At 31.6% G+C, this 23,257-nt stretch overlaps 1 protein-coding gene across 3 annotated transcripts; it reads right to left on the reverse strand.

Annotated features, from left to right (window-relative positions):
• Positions 1-512: 512 nt before the first annotated feature.
• LOC132755400 (serine/threonine-protein kinase PRP4 homolog) lies at positions 513-19,366 on the reverse strand. 3 transcript variants are annotated; one of them, XM_060746267.1, is made up of 16 exons: positions 19,309-19,366; positions 17,010-18,053; positions 16,012-16,227; positions 15,608-15,811; positions 15,026-15,107; positions 8,706-8,859; positions 7,253-8,383; positions 6,724-6,815; positions 6,206-6,290; positions 5,456-5,603; positions 5,006-5,143; positions 4,225-4,378; positions 3,612-3,726; positions 2,804-3,042; positions 1,890-2,137; positions 513-1,365 (listed from the first exon to the last, which is right to left on the reverse strand). In XM_060746267.1, exons 1-15 carry the CDS (start codon positions 19,353-19,355, stop codon positions 1,934-1,936), a joined length of 4,053 nt encoding a protein of 1,350 aa, XP_060602250.1. In that variant the 5' UTR covers positions 19,356-19,366; the 3' UTR covers positions 513-1,365; positions 1,890-1,933. The 3 variants fall into 3 exon arrangements, with proteins under 3 accessions (XP_060602250.1, XP_060602252.1, XP_060602249.1); XM_060746269.1 differs by having other exon boundaries at positions 513-2,137; positions 7,253-8,377; XM_060746266.1 differs by having other exon boundaries at positions 513-2,137.
• Positions 19,367-23,257: the final 3,891 nt, after the last annotated feature.

Consider the following 23,257-nt stretch of genomic DNA (forward strand, 5'->3'; position numbering starts at 1 on the left):
TGACCAAGCTTTCTATGATCCAGAGTAGCCAATAAAGTGGACTGTTTGTTTTCTTAATAGGGACCATGCTTTTCCAAATCTCATACTTTGGAACATTAAATTAATCTTTTCCACTATAAAATACTTGAAATACTAATTCTTTGCTTAATATGAAAATCTTATAACCATTTTCATAGTTCTGGATTTATATACATACACATATGTTAAGAAAACTAATTTTTATGAATACAAAAGTGGTGAATGAAATAAGCAAACGTTTTGAAGTGAAAGTTATATGTGTACATGTACATGAGTACTAATGCATTGTTTCGTTTCACCACTTTGTATTGTCTACATAGTTCACAGTACATTCGGTATTCAAATTTTTACGTGAGATTGTTCCCGCTAAATCCGTGCATGGACCCGTAATTATAAGACCTCCGGTCTGTGTATTGATCTATTTGCTCTTTTCTAGCTGATGTCTGCAGCATCTGTACATACTCAAGATGGTTGCCAGGGGATGCAAAAGAAAGTAAAATTTATACAGTACTTTATTTTCCAAAAGAGAGAAAAGAAATACAGAAAAAATTCAAGTTTTCTAAAAAATTTCATTCATACATCAATCATTCTATTAAAATGTCATAATTCTTCATTTAAACTGTCCATATGGAGTTATTTTCATAAACTGTATATAATTAAAACACTGATTTACAAAATATCGGCACCACAAAAATATTCACTCACAATAGAAAAATAGATTACCAAGACAAAGTAAAACTGTTTCTGTACCAAGGATTTCAAAATATCCCCCATCTTCAAATGTACCTGCATAAAATATCAACATATTATACAAACATATATCTTTGAGTGATTTCTTTCTTACAATCTTCAGTAGTATGCAAAAATAGCATCAGAAATTAGAATTATACATGTTTCTCCTATGTAGTGTTTAACAAAATAACACAAAGAAAAAATCTAACAGAGAGCCGTGAATATTTGTGAAATATTTTCAAGCCTAACATTTTATTTATATATTCACATGTAATTATGGTTTCTAAACTGCGATTATAAAATCTCATTCTGTATATGTTTATACAATAAATACTTTAAACACTAACAAATTAATATAAAAAAATTTTCTTTTACTTTATCGTTAAGATTTTAAATTTTTTATTTCTATAATTATTTTTTTCACCTTCACTGAAAGATCATTAAAAATATTTCTATATGCAAACATAAAAACCAATATCTGTAAAAATGTTTTTTAATTCATTCATATTTGTTTGTGTGTTTTAAATGGTTTTCGTTTTGCACTTATCTTTTCTCACATTATCAGGAATACAAGTTTTTGAAGAACAGGTCGTCATGGTAATTCTGAGAATAAATCTGTAAACATAGTAAATTAACCATTTACAATTTGTGCGCAAATTCAAGGTGAAAACTTGTACCCAAATCAAAACATAATTCATCAAAAACAGAACAAAAATACATTGGAATATAATAAGTACTTGAAAACAATATGCTTAATGCTAACTTCAAAATTAAAATACCTTAATATATAAATCAATGAGCATCAAAATGTAAATTTGTACACATAATTTATCATCTGAAGTTACAAATATTATGAATCATAATAAAATCCTCTTTATTTTTCTACTTGATAAAACATAAACAAACAAAAACATACATTACCTACAGTATATCCATGAATATTTGAATCACACTTTTCCAATTTAAAAAAAAATCAATACCTTAACGAAAAAAAAAAAGAAAAGAAAGTTGACAAACTGTCACCTTAAACAATTAGAAGACCAAAATATGTTCCTTTATGTTTTTTAAACAATTTGCAAAATCACAATGTAAGTATATTATATATATTTCATATGTACATAAATATATATAATTCCTACCAAGTTCTCTAACTCAGTCTGTAGTCAATCAGAATTGTCTCCCTTTATATCTTTTCCTGTATAAAGGGATGAGCGAGGGCTGCATTGATTGAAATCCTCTTGCCTGGATCGAGCATTAAAATTCCTTCTAACAAGTCTTTCAGTTGTTTAACTTTGCGCATTTGGTCCTCCGGCAATCGCTGGTACCCAACAAGTTCCGCCAACAAATCTCGGGATGGAGATATCGTACTTAATACAGTAATTTTATCCTGTGAAAAAAAAATTAGTTTGTAATTTTCATTTCAAAAACAAGAGCATCACTTGCCATGTTAACAGCTGTTGAAGTCCAAAAATATAGCTTTTTTCAGAAATATGCCCCTTGTTTAACAACTGAATCTCATCAAGATAAGCAAGAATTTTTCAAGTTTCATGTTGATTACTTTTAAAATATTTGAATATTAGGCTACATAAAAGTTTATGCATAAAGATAATGACGACAACATCGATCGTAATAGCTCAACTTTTTCTCTGAAACAGTCAAGCAAATAAATTTCTACTGGAAATTAATTTACTCTTGTCATACTGTAAAGCATTAATAAAATGTTGATAATCAAAGTTTTTATCTTGACTTATACATAATATTTTTATTTGATGAAACAATTTACATTAATTACAATGAAAATAACAACAACATAGTTCCATCATACTTAAAATACTGAAATGCAGAATGAATTTGCAGAATTTTATCTCAACAACAGTAATAATATAAATTCGATCATGCACATGTAGATATGTAGACGTATCTTTCAGGAAAATTTTTAATCTCCAAATCTTAAGCCTAGCGGGAAAATATTGCAAACAAATAGTCATTTTTAAGAGCGGCTTTGTAAAAGCATACAGTTAACCCATAGTTGTAAGATTAGAAAGATACATACCCTGTGTGTAACTTTATCCACTTCATGATATAGGAAATTGAAATTTGTATCAAAATGTTGATCCCTAAACATACTCTTACGTATTACTTTATTTGGTATCTTCCCTTTCACGTCCATCATAAACTTCAACATCTCGTTGTTTGACGTCCCTGGGAACAAAATCTTCCCCGTATAAAGTTCATAGATTGTGCAGCCAACAGAAAACATATCAATGGCATGGTCGTAACCATTTCCCATGACTGAAATATTGAAATAAACAACACATATGTATGACACTTCAAATGCATTTGCAAACAAATATTACCTCACATAGAAATTATGGTTTAGATCTAACTTTAAAAACTTCTTTCTTGAATAAATAGTTTAAGACTATTTGCAGAGAGTCAATCACTATTCACGGTTGATCATTTTTTATTTGACAAGAAAAAGGTCCAACTCAAACTCTTGCAGAACAAAAACGTCCAAAACCAAATCCGGATGCTGACTTTAAACACAGCAGCCTTTCATATACCGAGTACAGTCTAGCTAAAATACAAACAGTAAATATAACTTCCATTTCAAATAAGATATACAGAATAAGCAAACCAATCAACCAATGTACAATTTCTAAATCAAGACAAATTGAGAGATGTTGCATTTTTCATTATCACTCATGTACAGACTTAATCAAATCAAGTCTGCAATTTTCATGTAATTTTGCTTCCGAGGGATCACTTTTTTTCCCAAGTTACTATTAAAATTGGGGAAAAATTCTTAATACATATCAAAGAATCATTATATTTTACTTCTACATCCAAGGTTTACTTACTAATTTCCGGTGCTCGGTAGAATCGACTGACCAGGTACGGTGTTATATCATTCTCGGACACATGCGATGCTGAACCAAAGTCACAAAGTTTCAACAGTAACTTCGAATCATTTACCTGTAATCAAACAATTCTAAAGATCTGACAAATTGACAATAATTGACCCCTTATCTAACTGCTTGCATACACTAATATATTGAATTTCACTCTATCTATGTTCAATATTTTGAGTTTCAAAATCTTTTTTTTTATTTCTTTGGGTTTAAGTCTTATCAATATCAGGACAGTCATAATGTAACTTTCCATCTTTACTAGTAGAAGATGAAATCAGGTGAGTTTTTCAGTGCATTATTTCAGGCATAACCTGAAATATTGAATGGGGCCTACAGACTTTTAATTCTGGTCATGAACTGCTTTGATCATGGACATTTAACACCTTGATAATGATTATACGGTCTTTTTTTCAATGAATATTAAACATTTTTAAGGTGCAATAATAATGGGTATGACGCATATTTGAATGCTTTGTTTGTTTTTATAAATCATAGTAATAAAATGCATCTTATAAAATAAATGAAATGAACATGGTTATTAAATGCATATTAAAAGATATACCAGAATATTATCAGGTTTAATGTCAGCATGTAGCAGGCTGGCTTTCTTCAGAAGTTTGAGTGCCATCAGTAACTGTTGTGAATAACTTCTCACAGCTTTGATGTGAAGACCAATATTCTTCCCATATTTCTTCATCACCTCACGTAGATTCATACTGTAACAAATGTCAGTAGATACATTAATCAGAAAATGTGTAATTGATTACATGAATCTAATACTGTATTCAAAAGTAGTTGCTAAATGCAAATGATAGAAAGTTAACAAACTTCAACATTCAGCCATTAAAGCCACATGATGTTGTAGATAATTCGTATTTAAATTTATTCTGCCTGATCCAATTGGTTTTATACATGAAGACGATTTCATAACTTCTTCAACTTAAAGTTAATGTACCTCATGAAATTAACTTTAATTATAAACTTCAATATAATTGGTCTGTATGTTTCATTATGCTTAACAATTCAATTAAAATTCAATTAAAGAAATGATAAAGCCCTAAATTGCACATTTTCAGTACAGAACTGGTATACATATACATTTCCTGCAAGTTTGATATTGAAGTATTTTCAGTTTTGTTTATTATATTCAAATACATTGTATACATTCCTGTATTAATCATTATCAAACTGTTCAGATATCCATGGAGAGAATTTACCTTATGGCTGATGCTGTTACAACTTAGGCACAACCCTTGTGCTACTTATTATTTTGAAAACCTGTTGTTTCTGTGTATATTAACATGTATATATTAGCAATAAAATATGATTAAACTAGTACTTACCTTAAAGACTCAAACACTAGACACAGGTGGTTTTTATGGAAGAAATGTCTGTACAGTCGCAGACAATGGAATTTGTCATCTGGGTCAGCATCGTTCAACTTACGCAAAAACTCCAACTCTTTTAAACCAGTTTTATGCCTACAATGATAATCTACAAATGTTTATCAAATTCAAATAGCAAAAAATAAACTCAACTCTTTTCTTTTTATAATTGGGTTTTAAACTAAACTTGATAAACCTTTGGATTTTAAACTAAACTTTATCTACACTTCAAACTAATTTTCTAACTTGACTTAAACTAAGATTTAGTGTTCAAAAAAACTACAAGCATTTTAACTGTTAATTCAATTTAGACAAAGAAACTTGTCATGAATGACTATTTTTCACTGTTCCTTAAAACTCAGTTTTACTTGCAAAATACTAATAAATTACGGAAGTATTTCAACTCACATCATTTCATTGTTCCTAATAATCTTGATCGCAGTTTCTTGATTCCCACGAGCCTGGTCTCTTGCCCTTACAACATTACTGAACACTCCTTGTCCGGTATATCCATACACAGTGTATCGTTTATCTAATATCTCACCAATACGAACCCCTGTTAATCAAAAATACAAACAGTAGTTGACAGGTTCTTTTTCTTTTGTTTCTTTTAAATGTTTAATATTGTTTACTCATGCAATTATTCATGTTTGAAGTATCCAGTAAAAATGTGAGGCTGATCGTATGTCGTGGGATACTATATCAAATAAATGACATAAAAGTCATATATCACAGTTTAAAACTTAATGAAATATAGAATTCTGGTTCCAATTTTATACTTTGAATGGTAGCAAAATAGAACTAAAATTTCTTAAGACCTTCATGACATCATACAATTTTACAAAATTAACTAATGAGACAAAGCGATTAACACAGATGTTAAAATTGACCAATGACAAAGCTGGTAACATGCAAGTCAAAATTGACCAATGACAAAGCTGGTTGCATACAAGTCAAAATTCACCAATGACAAAGCTGGTTACACAGATGTCAAAATTAATCAATGACAAAGCTATTAACACAAATGTGAGAAGTCACAAAGGACAAAGTTGGTAACACAGATGTCAAAATTGACCAATGACAAAGCTGGTAACACAGGACTGGTATCAAAATTGACCAATGACCAAGCTGGTAACATAGAATGGTTCCAGTACTTACTATAATAGCCTTCAGCATCATCCCAGTTGTCCATCAATGTTGGGTTCTCATTCTTCCCTGTCTTGTAAGCTGACAAGTTTGGGGACTGCAAGTAAAACAACATGGTAAATAAAAGTGAGCCAGTCTTATGTATACAACTCTTCTGAAATAAATTCTAACAATTTCTAATTAACCTTTAGATAGGAATATCGGCTGTACAAAAAATACACAAGTTCTTTAGAAAGTCTAAGAATGTTGACTGAAGGGTTATGATTTTGGACTACTAGTTCACAGTAGTCCACAGTATATTTATAAACAAGTCTACTTTCTGTTATCTCAAGAAAGGTTCAAGTTAAAATATATAGGCTCCCAAGAAGGGTTCAGTGATTGGATGTTACAAATGCTTGTTATCACATTGAACTGTATAGGCTTGCAAAACAGGGTAAAGAGATTTTGTTTACATACTGTAAGGCAATTAACCTTAACAAACAATTAACAACAATTAATAAAACAAATAAAGAATACATATATAAACTTACATTGTAGTTCTCAGAGAACATATCTGCATCTTCTGAGAACATGTCCACACATTTAGACGACTTTTCTTTTCCTTCACCATCCTTACTCTCTTCTGAAATAAAAATTATTTAGTGTAACAGAATTAAGACAATTTTTTTTTTAATTTGACTCTATTATGGTTTGGTTTCTAGAGTAATTTCACTCATAAATGTGCCCTTCAGTAGACCGCAGATGTTCTGTAAGTTAGCTGGATAGCTTCCTACTCAAAATATAGATAGCTTGCTTACTCACATTAAAAAAATTCAAAGTCCCTGATGGGATTCAAACCCACAACAGTGAGAGGCAAGTGGTTTGAAGTACCACTTGTCCACAGACACACACTGAACTGTGTCTTAACTAGGACTATAAGATTTAACAGAAATTATTCCCCCCACTAACTTTCACAACAAGAAAAAATAACACACTGTCATCAAAATCCTTCTTGACTTCAAAAATTCCACTGTACACTTCCCAACAGCAGTCCCATTCCCTATAAAAAATATGACATACCTTCATCAAATCCTTCTAGGGACAATCGTTTCTGTTTTACAGTCTCTTCAAAATCAGTTGTATTTTCATCTTCTAGATTATCATATATCTTCAGATCTTTACCACTTTCCACAGCTTCACTTTTCTCTTCAACCTCCTTATCAGATTTCTCCTTTGTTTTATTTTTATCACTGCGTTCACTACTTCGCTCGGACCTTTCTTTATCTTTTCTAGAACCTGATTTCCCTCTATTAGTCCTATCATTTGACCTATCTTCATCTTCACTAGAACTACTGTAACGTTTAGAAGTTCTTTTTCTGTCCCTATTTCGACTGTCTTTTTTATAATAATCATCATCATCGTATCTCCTGCTTCTTCTTTTGCTATCATACCGATCTTCATCACCATCTCTTCTTGATTTCGTACGCTCCCCTCGTCTATATCTTTCTTGTTTTCTTTTATCACTGCTATCTGATGAATAATCATCATCATACTTCTTCCTCCTTGAATCATCTCGCCCATCACTTCTCTCATGCCGTGAACCCTCTCTTCTCTTCTCTTTCTTCTTTTCAATCTTTTTATAACTTTTCTCAAGCTCTTCACTACTATCTCTCTTCCTTCTTCTTTCACTCTTATCATCACCTTTTTTGTCCTTCTTTCTATCTTTCCTTTCATCATCACTTTCATCATTTCTGCTAGTCTCCTTACTCCCATTTTTCATTCTATTCATAATCCTTTGTCTTAACTCTTCTTCACTGTCATTATTTTTCTTCTCCAGTTTCCTATTGTCTTTAACATTCTTTTTACTTTTATCACTTTCTTCATCTTTCCTTTCTTTTCTTCCACTTATATATTTCTCTTTGCTACCTTCCCTATAAAGATCTTCACTCTCACTTGACACTTTAGTTCTATAACTCGAATCTCTATCCAAAGGTTTCTTATCTACATCTTCATCTGGAATTTTCATTTTTCTTTCATTTTTCTTCTTATTATCAAGTTTTTGTCTATCCATTTTTTCAGTATCACTATGATCAGATGATGATGACGATGATGATGAAGATGATGATGAGCTGCTTGAACTGTCACTGGTCGATATCTGGGGACTAGCGGGGGCATCTGGACTTTGTGGACCTTCAAATGGTATATCTGAAACTCAAAGAAAAAAAAAATGATCGAGCCCGTAACATGCTGAATTTGTATAATGGATGTGTCCTGCTTTCACTTTGGAACTATTTGTATTAAGTTTATGGATTTTAATAATTGAGCAACTAAAAGTATAGAGTCTGAATAGTACAGCCTTTCTATCATTATCAGACATGTAATGTTAAGAAATATGCCAAACTTTCATGATTGTAAACCTGAAATATGCTTAATTTTCACTTGATGGAATATAAAGAATTATTCTGAACTTTTACAAACATATAATGATATATCCTTTACAATCAATGCATTAAAAGACTTGTTAAAAAGGTACCTTGTTGTTGTTGTTGCTGCTGTGTGGGCTGGACTGGTCCCATGTCTATGATAATACCTGTGGACTGGTTTTGCGTTTCTTCAGTCTCTTCTACAGACTGGTTCACTAAATTTGACTGTGGCTTAATCTCTGGATCTTCACTTTGCTTTAGTTTCTGTAAATGAAATCATATTTCCTGTAAAATTTTGGCAGCACCCTAATCAAACTTAATAAAATTCAAGTAACAATCCCTGCTTGTAACAGTGTGAGCACAAAAATCAAACCCTTGACCTTCTTAACTTGTATAATGATCATTGTCTTTCTTTGAATTTTGATTGGTCCTTAAAAAAAAATTATGGGATTTCAATTAACAAAACGAAAACTTGAGCTCCCAACACTAAATTTATTTAGGTAATTGTTCATGACCTAGTATGCAAAGATTTTCAAACATTCTGTCATGTAAGAGTAAAAATAACTTATGTAAAACTGCCAAATATTTGTATGAAGCATTTCAAATAAGAAAAGGATTAGTCAATGTAGAAGCTCTTTCTTAATTTGCATTATATCAATACATTTTACTGTATGTTTGTGACAATTTATGTATGTTATATGTATATTTTGCAAGCTCTGTAGTTTGTACTGTCTATATGTTCATGTTGTATTGACCATATTCTTCACTATGTAATTGGTAAATTGGTCAAAGGCATGATATTTTGCCAAATTGCTAAAAAACTGAACTGAACTGAACCAAAAAGCCTGGCCAAACTGGCTCTATGTACAGTATACTACTGAGAGCAAAAATAATCAATTATGTTTATCTAATATTATAATATCTTCAACATATCCTGAATTCTTATTCCTTTCAAATTTAAACACATTCTGCTAAAATATCAACCAGTTGGCTAAGTATAAAAAATTACCAAATAAGTTTGATAAAGCATTGTAGAATGCTGTTGTCGTTACGGAATGGATTCATCATACACATTCTAAAGTTTTATACTTAGTCATAAGGTCAGTTTCCGGTTGACAGTATTACAATTGAAATGGCATCTGCTGTTTGACTTTTTTATCGAATAACTTCATTTATATTAAAGCTTCTAGGGAAACGTCAATTGGATCGGGAGTATCTTACTCGCCCTATTGGGTCGAGTTTGATCAATTTTTTTCTCGCTTGACCTGAACTTTTACTCGCAAATGCGAGTGGGCAAGTGGATTTGTCAAGGCCTTTGATCAATACTGACTTTATCTCAGTGGTTAAACTTCTTTTTTTTTTTTTTTTTTTTTTGAGTCCCTACTGGGTAACCCCGTCTATTAACCCTGTAATAGGTATGAGAGGGTCGGGGTCATCCCTCTGATACCTTACATGATATCTACATAATATTTAAATCATCATCTATAATAATATAATTACAATATAATACATTATATTCAAACATTCAATCAATTTTCATATAATAAGTATAACAATTATGTATGATAATGTATTATGCAAAAGATTTAAACAAACAAAGAATATTGATTTGGGGTAAATTAATTTAGTGTAGCCCATTAGTTAATTAAAGTTCTTACAATTTGCCATCCTTCATTTACATGTTTGGTCAAATTTGTATTTTTGTAAATATTCCACGCCAATTTAAGACTATTTCTAAAACAAGGAACATCGCAATGCGATGCAACCAGGTTTTCAGCAAAATATTTCACAGAAGCTTTGTCATGAAGGGGTATTTGTTTTTAATTGAATTTTTAGGAGGAATTATGGCTTTTTTAATATTCCTCAAACAAAAATGATTGAGAAATTTTATTTTGTCTATTAGCCTTTTTTCCCCAAATGTTTTAGAAAGGTAAACAGTACTTTATTTTTGCTTAATTTTTGAAGTTGCGCACTGTAGAAATTGTTCACTATATATTCTGTATAAGGAAAAAATATACAAAGGGCCATAATTCGGTCAAATATTATCCAACCACAAAACCCCGACAATATGTGCCAGGCACTTGATAACAAAGCTTCTAAGAAAGTTTGGTCAAAATCCGTTGAGAAATGTAGGAGGAGTTGCGCACAGAAGAAATTGTTCACTATATATTCTGTATAAGGAAAAAATATACAAAGGGCCATAATTCGGTCAAATATTATCCAATCACAAAACCCCGACAATAAGTGCCAGGCACTTGATAACAAAGCTTCTAAGAAAGTTTGGTCAAAATCCGTTGAGAAATGTAGGAGGAGTTGCGCACAGAAGAAATTGTTCACTATATATTCTATATAAGGAAAAAAAACAAAGGGCCATAATTAGGTCAAATATATACCAATTGCAAAACCCTGGCAATATGTGTCAGGGCACTTGATGACAAAGCTTCTGAGAAAGTTTGGTCAAAATCCGTTGAGAAATGTAGGAGGAGTTGCGCACAGAAGAAATTGTTCACTATATATTCTGTATAAGGAAAAAAAACAAAGGGCCATTATTAGGTCAAATATATACCAATTGCAAAACCCTGGCAATATGTGTCAGGGCACTTGATGACAAAGCTTCTGTGAAAGTTTGGTCAAAATCTGTTGAGAAATGTAGGAGGAGTTGCGCACAAAAGAAATTGTTCACTATATATTTTATATAAGGAAAAAAAACAAAGGGCCATAATTAGGTCAAATATTATCTAATCGCAAAACCCCGACAATATGCGCCAGGGCACTTGATGACAAAGCTTCTGTAAAAGTTTGGTCAAAATCCGTTGAGAAATGTAGGAGGAGTTGCGCACAGAAGAAATTGTTCACTATATATTCTATATAAGGAAAAAAAACAAAGGGCCATAATTAGGTCAAATATATACCAATTGCAAAACCCTGGCAACATGTGTCAGGGCACTTGATGACAAAGCTTCTGTGAAAGTTTGGTCAAAATCCGTTGAGAAATGTAGGAGTTGCGCACAGAAGAAATTGTTCACTATATATTCTGTATAAGGAAAAAAAAACAAAGGGCCATAATTAGGTCAAATATATACCAATTGCAAAACCCTGGCAATATGTGTCAGGGCACTTGATGACAAAGCTTCTGTGAAAGTTTGGTCAAAATCCGTTGAGAAATGTAGGAGTTGCGCACAGAAGAAATTGTTCACTATATATTCTGTATAAGGAAAAAAAACAAAGGGCCATAATTAAGTCAAATATATACCAATTGCAAAACCCTGGCAACATGTGTCAGGGCACTTGATGACAAAGCTTCTGAGAAAGTTTGGTCAAAATCTGTTGAGAAATGTAGGAGTTGCGCACAGAAGAAATTGTTCACTATATATTCTGTATAAGGAAAAAAAAACAAAGGGCCATAATTAGGTCAAATATATACCAATTGCAAAACCCTGGCAATATGTGTCAGGGCACTTGATGACAAAGCTTCTGTGAAAGTTTGGTCAAAATCTGTTGAGAAATGTAGGAGGAGTTGCGCACAAAAGAAATTGTTCACTATATATTTTATATAAGGAAAAAAAACAAAGGGCCATAATTTAGGTCAAATATTATCTAATCGCAAAACCCCGACAATATGCGCCAGGGCACTTGATGACAAAGCTTCTGTGAAAGTTTGGTCAAAATCCGTTGAGAAATGTAGGAGGAGTTGCGCACAGAAGAAATTGTTTACGCCCGCCCGCCCGCCCGCCGACATACCTCAATCTAATAACCAGTTTTTTCCTTCGGAAAACCTGGTTAACCAGGTATTGTAGGTAATATGTTTTTTTCTCTTTGACAAATAAATATATCTTTTCAATTCTAAAAACAAAATATCATATTTAAAATCATTTACTTCAGAACCTAAAATAAATGATTTACAATTAAAATTATCATTAAAATTATCTATCTTGTCTTTCAGATATTGAAATAACGATTGAATTTTTGGACATTCCCAAAATAAATGCAACAGAGTTTCCTCTTGGCAATTGCAAAAAGTACACATTTTACTATTAACAATTTTCATTTTGAATAAAAGAGAGTTTGTTGCTAAAGTTCTATGAATTATTCTTGTCTGAAACCACTGAATATAGGAATCTTTGGTACATTTAAATACATAACTATATATTAAATTCCAATTTATATCAAAATTTGTCAAAAATGACTTCCATTTTTCTTGACATGTTGGTACATCTTGATTTTTAACTAGAATTTCATAAACATACTTTTTGTTATTTTGTGTAATTAAAATAGGTTTAATATAATAACTCATAATAGGGTATTGAACATTAATAAAATCTTTACAAATAGAAATGTTAAGCTTTTGCGTATATAAAAATATTGCTTTTTTCAAACTATGATATTGTAAAAAAATTTACTTGTTTTTGTGTCACCTGCTCTAAGTAAGTTAAATCTACAAAATCGCCTTGGGGATTAATAATATCATTAACAAATCTGATTCCATTTTCATAAAAAAATTTAATATAAAAGTATCTATTTCCTACTAACAAGTTATGATTGTAAAACAATGGCATTTGTAACACTTGTTCTAAACTGTCTATACAAAGTTTATCTGTAACAAGAGCTGTCGGTAGGACAGCAACGCTCGACTATTCTTAGTGCTTGATAGTAAAAAAAATGCTTGATAGAGTTACCTCCTCCTGTTTACAGGTTGGGGTCATGATGGTGAACAAGTGTGCAAAGTTTCAAAGCCATATGTCAATGGACTTTGAAAATATTTGAACTATTACAAAAACTTTAACGTAAATTCTAAGTCGAAAAAGGGGCATAATTCTGTCAAAATGCTTGATAGAGTTACCTCCTCCTGTTTACAGGTTGAGGTCATGATGGTGAACAAGTGTGCAAAGTTTCAAAGCCATATGTCAATGGACTTTGAAAATATTTGAACTATTACAAAAACTTTAACGTAAATTTTAAGTCGAAAAAGGGGCATAATTCTGTCAAAATGCTTGATAGAGTTACCTTCCTCCTGTTTCCAGGTATTTGGGGTCATGATGGTGAACAAGTGTGTAAAGTTTCAAAGCTATAATTGTCAATGGACTTTGTAAATATTTGAGGTGTTACAAAAACCTAAACGTAAATTCTAAATAAAGGGACACATATTTCTGTCAAAATCCTTGAAAGTTACCTCCTCCTGTCTACAGGTTAGGGTCATGATGGTAAAAAAAATGTGCAAAGTTTCAATGTCACATGATAATGGACTTTGAAAATATTTGAACTGTTACAAAAACTTTAACGTAAATTCTAAGTCGAAAAAGGGGCATAATTCTGTCAAAATGCTTGATAGAGTTACCTCCTCCTGTCTACAGGTTAGGGTCATGATGGTGAACAAGTGTGCAAAGTTTCAAAGCCATATGTCTATGGACTTTGAACTATTACAAAAACTTTAACATAAGTGGTTACGCCGACGCCGACGCGGACGCCGACGCTCGGGCGACTGCAATAGCTCTACTTATTCTTATCGAATAGTCGAGCTAAAAATCATATAAGCTTTTAAAACATCTATCCAAAAAGCATTTTTAATTTTATCAATTGTCAATTTACAAAACAATTTACCTGTGCTGAACACTTTATCAATATTGAATAAAGCCATCACTAGCTTATAACATTTACTGTTACTATTACTAACATATCTTTTAAACCATTTTATCTTTACAGAATGTATATAACTATCAATATCAATCATATTAAGACCACCTTCCTGATATTTTTTAATAACTACTGATTGCTTTATCTTCGCTTTACCTTCCCATATAAATTTATAAAATAAGTCATTAAGTGTTTTCAAAAATGCTGAATTAGGTGTTGGTAAACTTGTAAAGCAATGAGTGAATAAAGGAAGGAGTAATGACTTAACAACAGTAATTTTTCCTATTGATGTTAACATTCTTTTTTTCCAGTATCCAATACTTTTTTTAACTTTCTGAAGTTTTTCATTAAAATTTAACTATCATTTTTTCTAAATCAACATCAAATATCAAACCTAACAATTTAAACTGTGTATCACCCCACGTCAGTTTCCATTTTGTCTTAATAGATCTTGTACTGTATTTAAGGGAGCCTATCCAAATAACTTTAGTTTTATCAAAATTTACTTTCAATCCTGAAATTTCTGAAAACGTATTTAATAACTTTAAAACAGTATTAAGGGAATTTTCTGATCCATCTAGCAAAAGTGAAGTATCATCAGCAAATTGTGTAATTTTATATTCCTCCCCATCTATATTTATACCTTTAACATCTTTACAATGTCTTATTTTTATTGCTAAAATCTCAGTGGTTAAACTAATATTTTCAATGTTAAGCATAAAACATAACAACAAAGCACTATAACTATTGTCAAAATCTTTACAAGAAAAAATCATTCAATAATTTGATAATCAAATACCTGTAAAAGCGCTTCTCTTTCTTTTCTTCGCCTTTCAATTAACGTCTCTTCATCTTCTTCTTCATCTGGATCAACGTCAACACTTAAAACATTTACGTCAATGTTAAAACTTAAATCATTTGACATTTTCACTAAAACATTTACATCAAAGTCAAAACAGAAATCATAACAGTTAGGTCAATGTCAAATCAGAAAACATAACATTTAGGTCACTGCCTAATCTGAAAACATAATGTTTAGGTCAATGTTAAATCTGAAAACATACCATTTAGGTCAATGTCAAATCTGAAAACATAACATTTAAGTCAATGTCAAATCCAAAAACATTACATTTAGTTTAATGCCAAATGTAAGAGCATATCTATCATGAACAAACATATCTTGTGGAACATTTCTGTTAGACTACTTCAAATCTGAGAGATTTTCCAGTTTCATACAAAATTAAAACATAATAGTGTAATATTGGCATAAAATTCTGTAACAAAACTCATAGAATTTTATCAAATGATTAATATAGCAAATAGCAGAGTGAGCCCAGCTGTTTCTTTTTTTTTGCGTTTTTGAATTAAATAAATTTCTTACACTTCCTCATCAGAAGACTGCTCCTTCTGTACAAACAAACCCTCTGACAAACTGCCTTTAAACTTATCTTGATCTTCTTGTTTCTTACGATCCCGTGACCTACTTCTTCTATCTCGTGACCTTGACCGTCGACCTTGACCGCGCCTTTGTGGACTGATCTGTCGATCTCTTGACCTTCGCCATCCACGGGAAGAACTTCTGTCTCTGAAAATTTATATAATTTATAATAACTGTCATGGAAAAATTGATTATACATGGGAATTAAATTAAAAGATTATCAATCATCAACTAATCTTAAAACATTGAAAGAAAAAATAAGTAAAAATACTTAAATCTTTAAAAAGTCGCTAAAAACATCTTACATCTAAGAAAAAAGTTAAACAAAAAGCAAAATAAAACCAAACCTTCTAGGGTCTCTTGGCAGGTCACGACCCCTGTTTATATCTCTCTCCCTATCTCTCATCCTACTCTCCCTATCCTCTTGTCTTCGTAGATCCTCCATTCTGTGGCGATCCTCCAAACGTTGATAACTCTCAGTTCTACGATGATCTTCAAGACGAGACTCTCTCCTCCTTTCCTCGTGAAATTCCTGACGGGAATCAACATTTCTTGACTTCGATCTGCAAATTGAAAACTTGTAAAGTTTACATTCTCTAAAATGTCATTAATATTCTCTGTCGTAAATGTTTACAGTATATAGAATATAATTCTATATCATAATATACTTGAATCAGAATGAATATCGAACATGAAAGCTACATCATTTTTACTTCAGGTATATCTTAGACAGTAATAAACTGCTGGATTAATTTGATTTGAACTTCTTTATGCCACGTAAAGTAATGTCAAACTAAAATAAGTCTCTTTAAGCACAGTTTATTTATCTTTACTTAGACAGTTTGCACTTCTAGACATATTTTCATTAGGTATTAGTCACACTGTCACTGTAAAAGAATCATATAACGAAAGTCCAGTTTTGCAGGTGGATGAACACCTTATGTATCTCTCTCTGGGTTACATTTCAGGGACTAAACAGGCACCTGAGTAGGTCCATCAAAATTCATGTAAACAAGCAGTAAAGTTTCATTACATAAATGAACTAAAATTTCCCAGCCAGATTTGAACTAACCGATTTGTGTGGCAAACAGTGATTTCAAGTTACAAACATTAAACACTCAGCCCGATGTTTGACAAGAATAATTTATTCTATATCTAACTAAGTTACTTTAAATTGCAAAATAAAGTACACATAATTTGTTACACCAGAATTCTTAATGGTGTTTTATAAACATATTCATGACCAGATATTATTATTTCTACTTACCTTCCTTATTCAATGCCATCAACAGATTTTCAAAAATAATTAAGTTCTAATAAAGCATATTACTGTAGTACCACTTACCTTGATCTTTCCTTTTCTCTTTCAGCTATTTTCTCTGCTGCTCTTTGGCTTTCTTTTTGTCTTCTGGCATCTTCCTTCTCCTTTCTTCGTGCCTCTTTCTTTTCTTTTTCTTTCCTTCTTTCTTTTTCTTTTCTTTCAGCTCTTTCCTTTTCCTTTCTTTCACGTTCTTTTTTCTTTTCTTTTTCTCTCTCTCTCCTTTTCCGTATTTCTTCATATTCTCTTTCAAAGCTTTTAAATGTTTCCTCTTTTCTATGGCCAGAACTTTCAGGTCTATACTTTCTTGCATATTCATCTTCATTCATAGCATATTCTAAAAGTTCATCAGCTAGGTCATCTTTACCAACTTCTTCATGACCTATTTCCCCTTCCTCTTCTGAATCACTGTTTTCATTGGAGCCATAATCTGCAATCAGATTGATTGATGTGGATTTATTCATCCCTACAACATCTACGTTACTATCACCAAAGTCACCCTGAGATCTACTTGTTTCTTCTCTATAGTTCCTATTTCGTTTGGAGCTTCCACTTGCTCCTCTTCCAGCAACAGACCGGCTTTCATCGCGGGAATCACCTTTAATAGTTATAGCAAGTTGTAACTCTGGTCGAAAGAAATCTGCAGATTCAATGTGATCATCATATTTTTCAGGTCTTTCATTACCAGAGTCAGCCTGCTGGTCGGAATACTCCTTTAATTGAGCACTTAGAGCATTATACTGCTCCTCTAACAGAGCATCGTACCTATCATCGGAGACACCATTCAACTCTGCCCTGAGAGCTGCCCTTGCAGCTTCCAATTTCTCTAAATCAGATTCTTCAAAACCCGCCTCATTACCAAGTTCAGATTCATTCCCCATCTTGCGACGTTTTGATTCATTTATATACTCGTTCTCTTCATCTGATCTATTGTCTCTTGTTTTTCTCCTCTTGTGTTTATGTCTGTGTTTGTCTGACGTCTTATCATGCTTGTGCTTATGCTTATGTTTCTTGTGTTTCTTTTTATCTTTTCTATTTTTAGATGATGACCTCACATCTTCCTCACTGTCACTGTAAAATAAAACCATTTTTTGTATCAAGAATTTGAATTATACATCAAATAATTGAAGAAATCACTTAATTCCTGATGTATAATAACATATAATGCTGAAAGAATCAACGGCTATATCCTGGAAAAGACCCCGTGGTCTAAACCAGGAATATATATAAGGTTCATTCCATTTTCTTTAAAGTTTTATACACAAGTTTTACTTCTGAAATATACATAGGAGTCTAATCAACGAGATTGCCAAATCACCAATGTCCCGTGCTTTTAAAGCCAAATCCCCTGTCTGGGTGGCTGGAAACATGGTATGTATGTATTCCAATGTATTCAAAAATTATGTGTTATATAAACATGAAAAAGGGGAAATAAATCTCACAACAGTGACAGTAACCAAATATTTTCTTTCTGTTTAAGTCATATATTATGCTCAATAAACAAACAAAGTTTAGAAGAAATATCTTTATTTTTCTAGAAATATGATTTTTATGTCATAAGCTCGATCGGGCATTTTCACCAGCCTGTTAATGATAATCTTAAAACATCAACTGTGATTTAAGATAAATAAAAAATGATGGACAGGATTTTCCAACTCTGACGCAGTGGTCCCCCTTTTCTTCGCTTCACTGTCACAGAACATAGCCAAGCAAATCACTATTAGGAGTTTGGATATTTTCGGAAATATATTTTCATAGCATATGATGATAGGTTGAACACCACAAATTTATTTATTTCTGTTTAAGGTACAAAATACCTACTTTTACTTATTTACAAAGTGCAAGAAAGACATGTAAAATGTAATGCTTACTATTATTATATCATATGAGCTTTCTGCCCCATAGGTAGCAACTAATTTCATACTAATTTTTAAATCTCAATATCATTTTTAAACGAAATAAAATGACCAGTGAAAACCTTCAATTTTTGAAAACCACCATTTCATTCTTTGTTGAAAGTTTAAAAAAATGAAAAACAATACATCTGTGGAATTTCAAAACAGAGACATCAAATATTTACTTAATTAGAAAACCGTGAACTAAACTAAACTAAACCTTTTGTACATGACTACCTGCTGATGGGGACAAAAGGATTGACAACTTCGCGAGAAAAAAAATTAATATGTCGCGAAAACCAATTGCAAAAACACAGAGGGTATTTTTATAAACCCACAGGGCAATAATCACAATTTTCTATTTCCAAAATGTCAACAACGATTAAATATGATTAATTATGTAAATTTTATCTAAAAATATACTTCATTACCTTGAAATTATATGAAAATATTCTTCGTTTTTCGATCCGAGGTCCATCTTCGATTTGGTGTCGTAATAGTAATGTTATCGTGTAAATTGCAATGTTGGTCAGAGGACCCTAATTTAATTTTTCAAACGGATCCTGCAGGGATGTATATTATCACTGGAACTTGAAATTTTTTTTGGAGATAAGGGCTATACCTTAAATATTCGTATATTTTGTGATCTATTGATTTAATTATCAAGTTCCTGTGATAATATAAACATAATAAACGTTCCTTTATTGGTAACAGAGCAGAACACAATACAATAAATACCAATAAAATTATATAGATCTACATTACCAATGAAGTTTCATGACAAACAATCACTTTTAAAAGTTTCTTCAGAAAACCTTTGTACATGTATATATAAATGTCCATATATAACCAATCATCAACATGGAACACGAGTTTTTAGCAGTAATAAAAGCTTAGTCAAATAAAATAAAATGTTAAACAATCAAACCATAATATAGATTATCATACAGTTTTCTGGCTACTACATGTACAACCTTTCCACTCAATTAACAATTAATAGCTTAGACAAACCACCTTAAAATGGGAGTTGTATTTTAGTTAAAGGAACTCCACTGAGGTTTACAAGCCTAAAACATAAAATTTTAATTTTTCACATAGATAAACATGAGCATTTAAAACAGAAATATAAATAAAATATAGTTAAGAAATATACAAGAAATACATTGCAAGTCATATGTTTGCGCTATTTTCAGTTCTATTTAAGTGAAAAGCGTTTAAGGTGACAACGGAGTCAATTATCACTGAAAATACTAAAATGAGATTTTTTGCTTAGTATATTTATCAACCTTTTCTGAACACATTCGTGATTTAATTTTGGAAGCAGTTAGTCCAAAAAATGTGTTTTTAAACGTTTTAAAACGGTACCTGTACTATTTTTATCTGCTATCGCGTAACCTGTCAATTATCGATAACGCTCCGCCCCCTGTTGAGGCATCAATGAGGGAAATCGGTAGTTCCATATATGCGTGAATTACCGGTCCATACTGGTCCATACTACTCGTAATTCATGTATCGTACAAATACCGTACATCTTTTATGAATATCGTCTACCTTTTATTTAGCCTTTTTTATAAAATAAGAAATTGTCGGCCAATGTACGTAACATAATGTATGAAACATAAATAATTAAGCATAGCGACAAATCGCACGACCACGGGGTTGATTAAAAATATAGTTGCTAAAATATCCATAATGTGTGAAAATAATTTGTCTGTCCCGTTAATCTGATAGATATTACATTGAGTTTATGGACTTTTGTACGGATTCAAGGGCTTGCTTTACATTCAACCTCGTTTTCTAACAATGTCAAGTAAAACAACAACAACAACAGACAACATTTTTTATGTGAACGCCTATATGACTTGTGGTAAGGCCTCCCTGACAAATTTCTAAACCATTTTAGGTTGTCTAAGCATGATTATTTCTCTATGAATCAATAAAAAAAGATAATAAAATAAATTATCAGTGAATGCTTTGAATAAATTGTTCGCTAGTAAATCGAACACAGTACTAATAAACCTGGGAGAAAGTTTGGAATTTGTTGTATATCCCAGTAGAAACTGGATCTCTATGCCGTGCATAGATGATTTTCATGACAATAGAAGTCAAGAAGGTCAGATCATAATGATCGAGTGATACCTTTTATTTCTATTAAAATATGTGAAGCATTTATATCAATTTGGAGGAAAAAATATATAAAATCCCGTTCTTATTTGTACATCTACCATGGACTTTAAAATACTGTCAGAAGCTCAGTTTTTTTTGTTATTTTAATTTATATTTTAACGGAATTTCATACACGAGTACACAGATAGAGTGACACTGGTATAATATAATAATAATGCTGATGATAATAATAATAAACTTCAAATGTGAAACAATTAAATATCCCGCTAGCGGTGCACAAATACGTCCCATTCCCCCCCCCCCCCCCCCCCGAGTGCCTCAAATTTTACCGAAAGTCACGTGATATGTGCAACCGATACCAGACTAACGGTAAATCACGTTAAGATGTGAAGAAATTTCTGTTATAAACTGATATTAATCAGCAACTTTTTAATTGGTCAGATGTCACTGGGTCATAAAATAAAAAGTATTCTAAATGGGGTAGGGAGACCAGATCTTTGGCAAAATCAACATAATATAATAGAAAAATATATACATAGATCAGTAAAACAAACACTTATAGATCAATTTAGACAAACATGGCATTCACAAATTCAGTTGTCTAATAAAGGCATAATTTACAGTAACTTTAAAGAAAGCCCAGATTTTGAAAACTATTTAAAGCTATTACCAATGCGTGATTGTATCACTTTATTTAAATATCGAACTGCAAATCACAGGCTCCCAATTGAAACGGGCAGATGGGATGGAACCTTACTTCAAGAAAGAAAATGTAATTTATGTACCCGTAATGAAATAGGTTCGGAACGACATTATTTGTTAAACTGTGACCGTTTTCAAAATGAAAGAAGAACACTCTTCAGATAAATCAACTTTCATGAAAATACCGTATCAGATTATGGTTTTAAGCTTCTATTAACATCAACTTCCGTAAGGACACTTTCGAAAGTATGTGGCTTCATACGACTTATATTAAAAAATTTCTGATAGGCCCCTATACAAGTGATAAGATACCAATACCTCTCTTTTTACCTCTTTTTATTTATCTTTACTTATATTTATTTTTGTTATTTTTGCACATAATATTAATTATGAAAAGAAATGTCATTTTATATGTATTTTTTTTTTTTAACTACAAAGCTTAAAACCAATTCATACTCTTATGAAACTATAAATGAACGTATGCACTTACCAGACAATGTCAATTAAGTCCAATTCACCTTTACTATACGATAATTTAACCTGTAATAACACTTCTGTACGTAAACATGCCCCTATTCTGTACGGAACAATTATTTTTATTTTTAGCTTTGTTCCAGTAAGTTATCCAATGGCAAACTGAAATCTTTACTAACAGCCAATCGTATTCTAGTAGTAACCCAATTAACAGTTATGTGGAATTCCATTCATAGATAGCGGACTACTTTTCTCGTGTTTTTTCTTGAAAGTCGCACTCGATTCATGAAAATAAAATAAATAAAAAAAAAAATTAACCGAGTGACATCAGTATTTATTTAATGTTGATTTAATGTGAGCATTCCCCCGTCTCCAGCAACCCACGTGTTTCTAAATAGCAATCAATTTTTAAAACTTATATTTCATTTCATTTTTTTTTCTTTTCTCTTTCTCTTTTTCTTACGATTTTGTACCATTGTAACACTCATTGACCGGATACTGTATTATTTTGTGTTCATGTAAATTTCGTAATAACCCCATGTTGTACGATATTATATCTTCTTGTTCCTGGGTGAATAAAAGATATGTTCTGTTCTGTTCTGTTCTAAAATGTTGTTAGTGTATGTTACCGCAACTTGTGACCCTCTCTGGTGCGATATTTGTGTATTATGTAATTATTTAGCGTGAAACGTAGGGGTCCGAGAGAGAACAGCCAATTTATGACACTTCGTTTGATGCGGATCGGACTAACTTTGAATCGGCATAACTTTTTTAATAATCAAGCAATTAACATGCGGTTTAAAGCACATGAAAGGGAATTCATTTACGGAGGGAACCGTGTCAGGGATTTTTGTTTGCTCAATCAGCGACTTAATTATCTTTAATTACGTAATATGTATGGTGAAAAAAGTCGCATAAAATGTTTGACGTTACGTAATATTTTTTTGAGAAAAGATAGACAAAATTTGAGACACGGTTCCCCAGATATTATAAGTATGTTTATTTTCCAAAAGTTTGATGACAAAAAAATAAAAAATGACTTTGATATGGCGATTTAAAATTTTAGGATTTTTATTA

This window comes from Ruditapes philippinarum, unplaced genomic scaffold, assembly GCF_026571515.1.
Source record: "Ruditapes philippinarum isolate M1 unplaced genomic scaffold, ASM2657151v2 ctg1561_1_1_1_1, whole genome shotgun sequence".
NCBI lineage: Eukaryota > Metazoa > Mollusca > Bivalvia > Venerida > Veneridae > Ruditapes > Ruditapes philippinarum.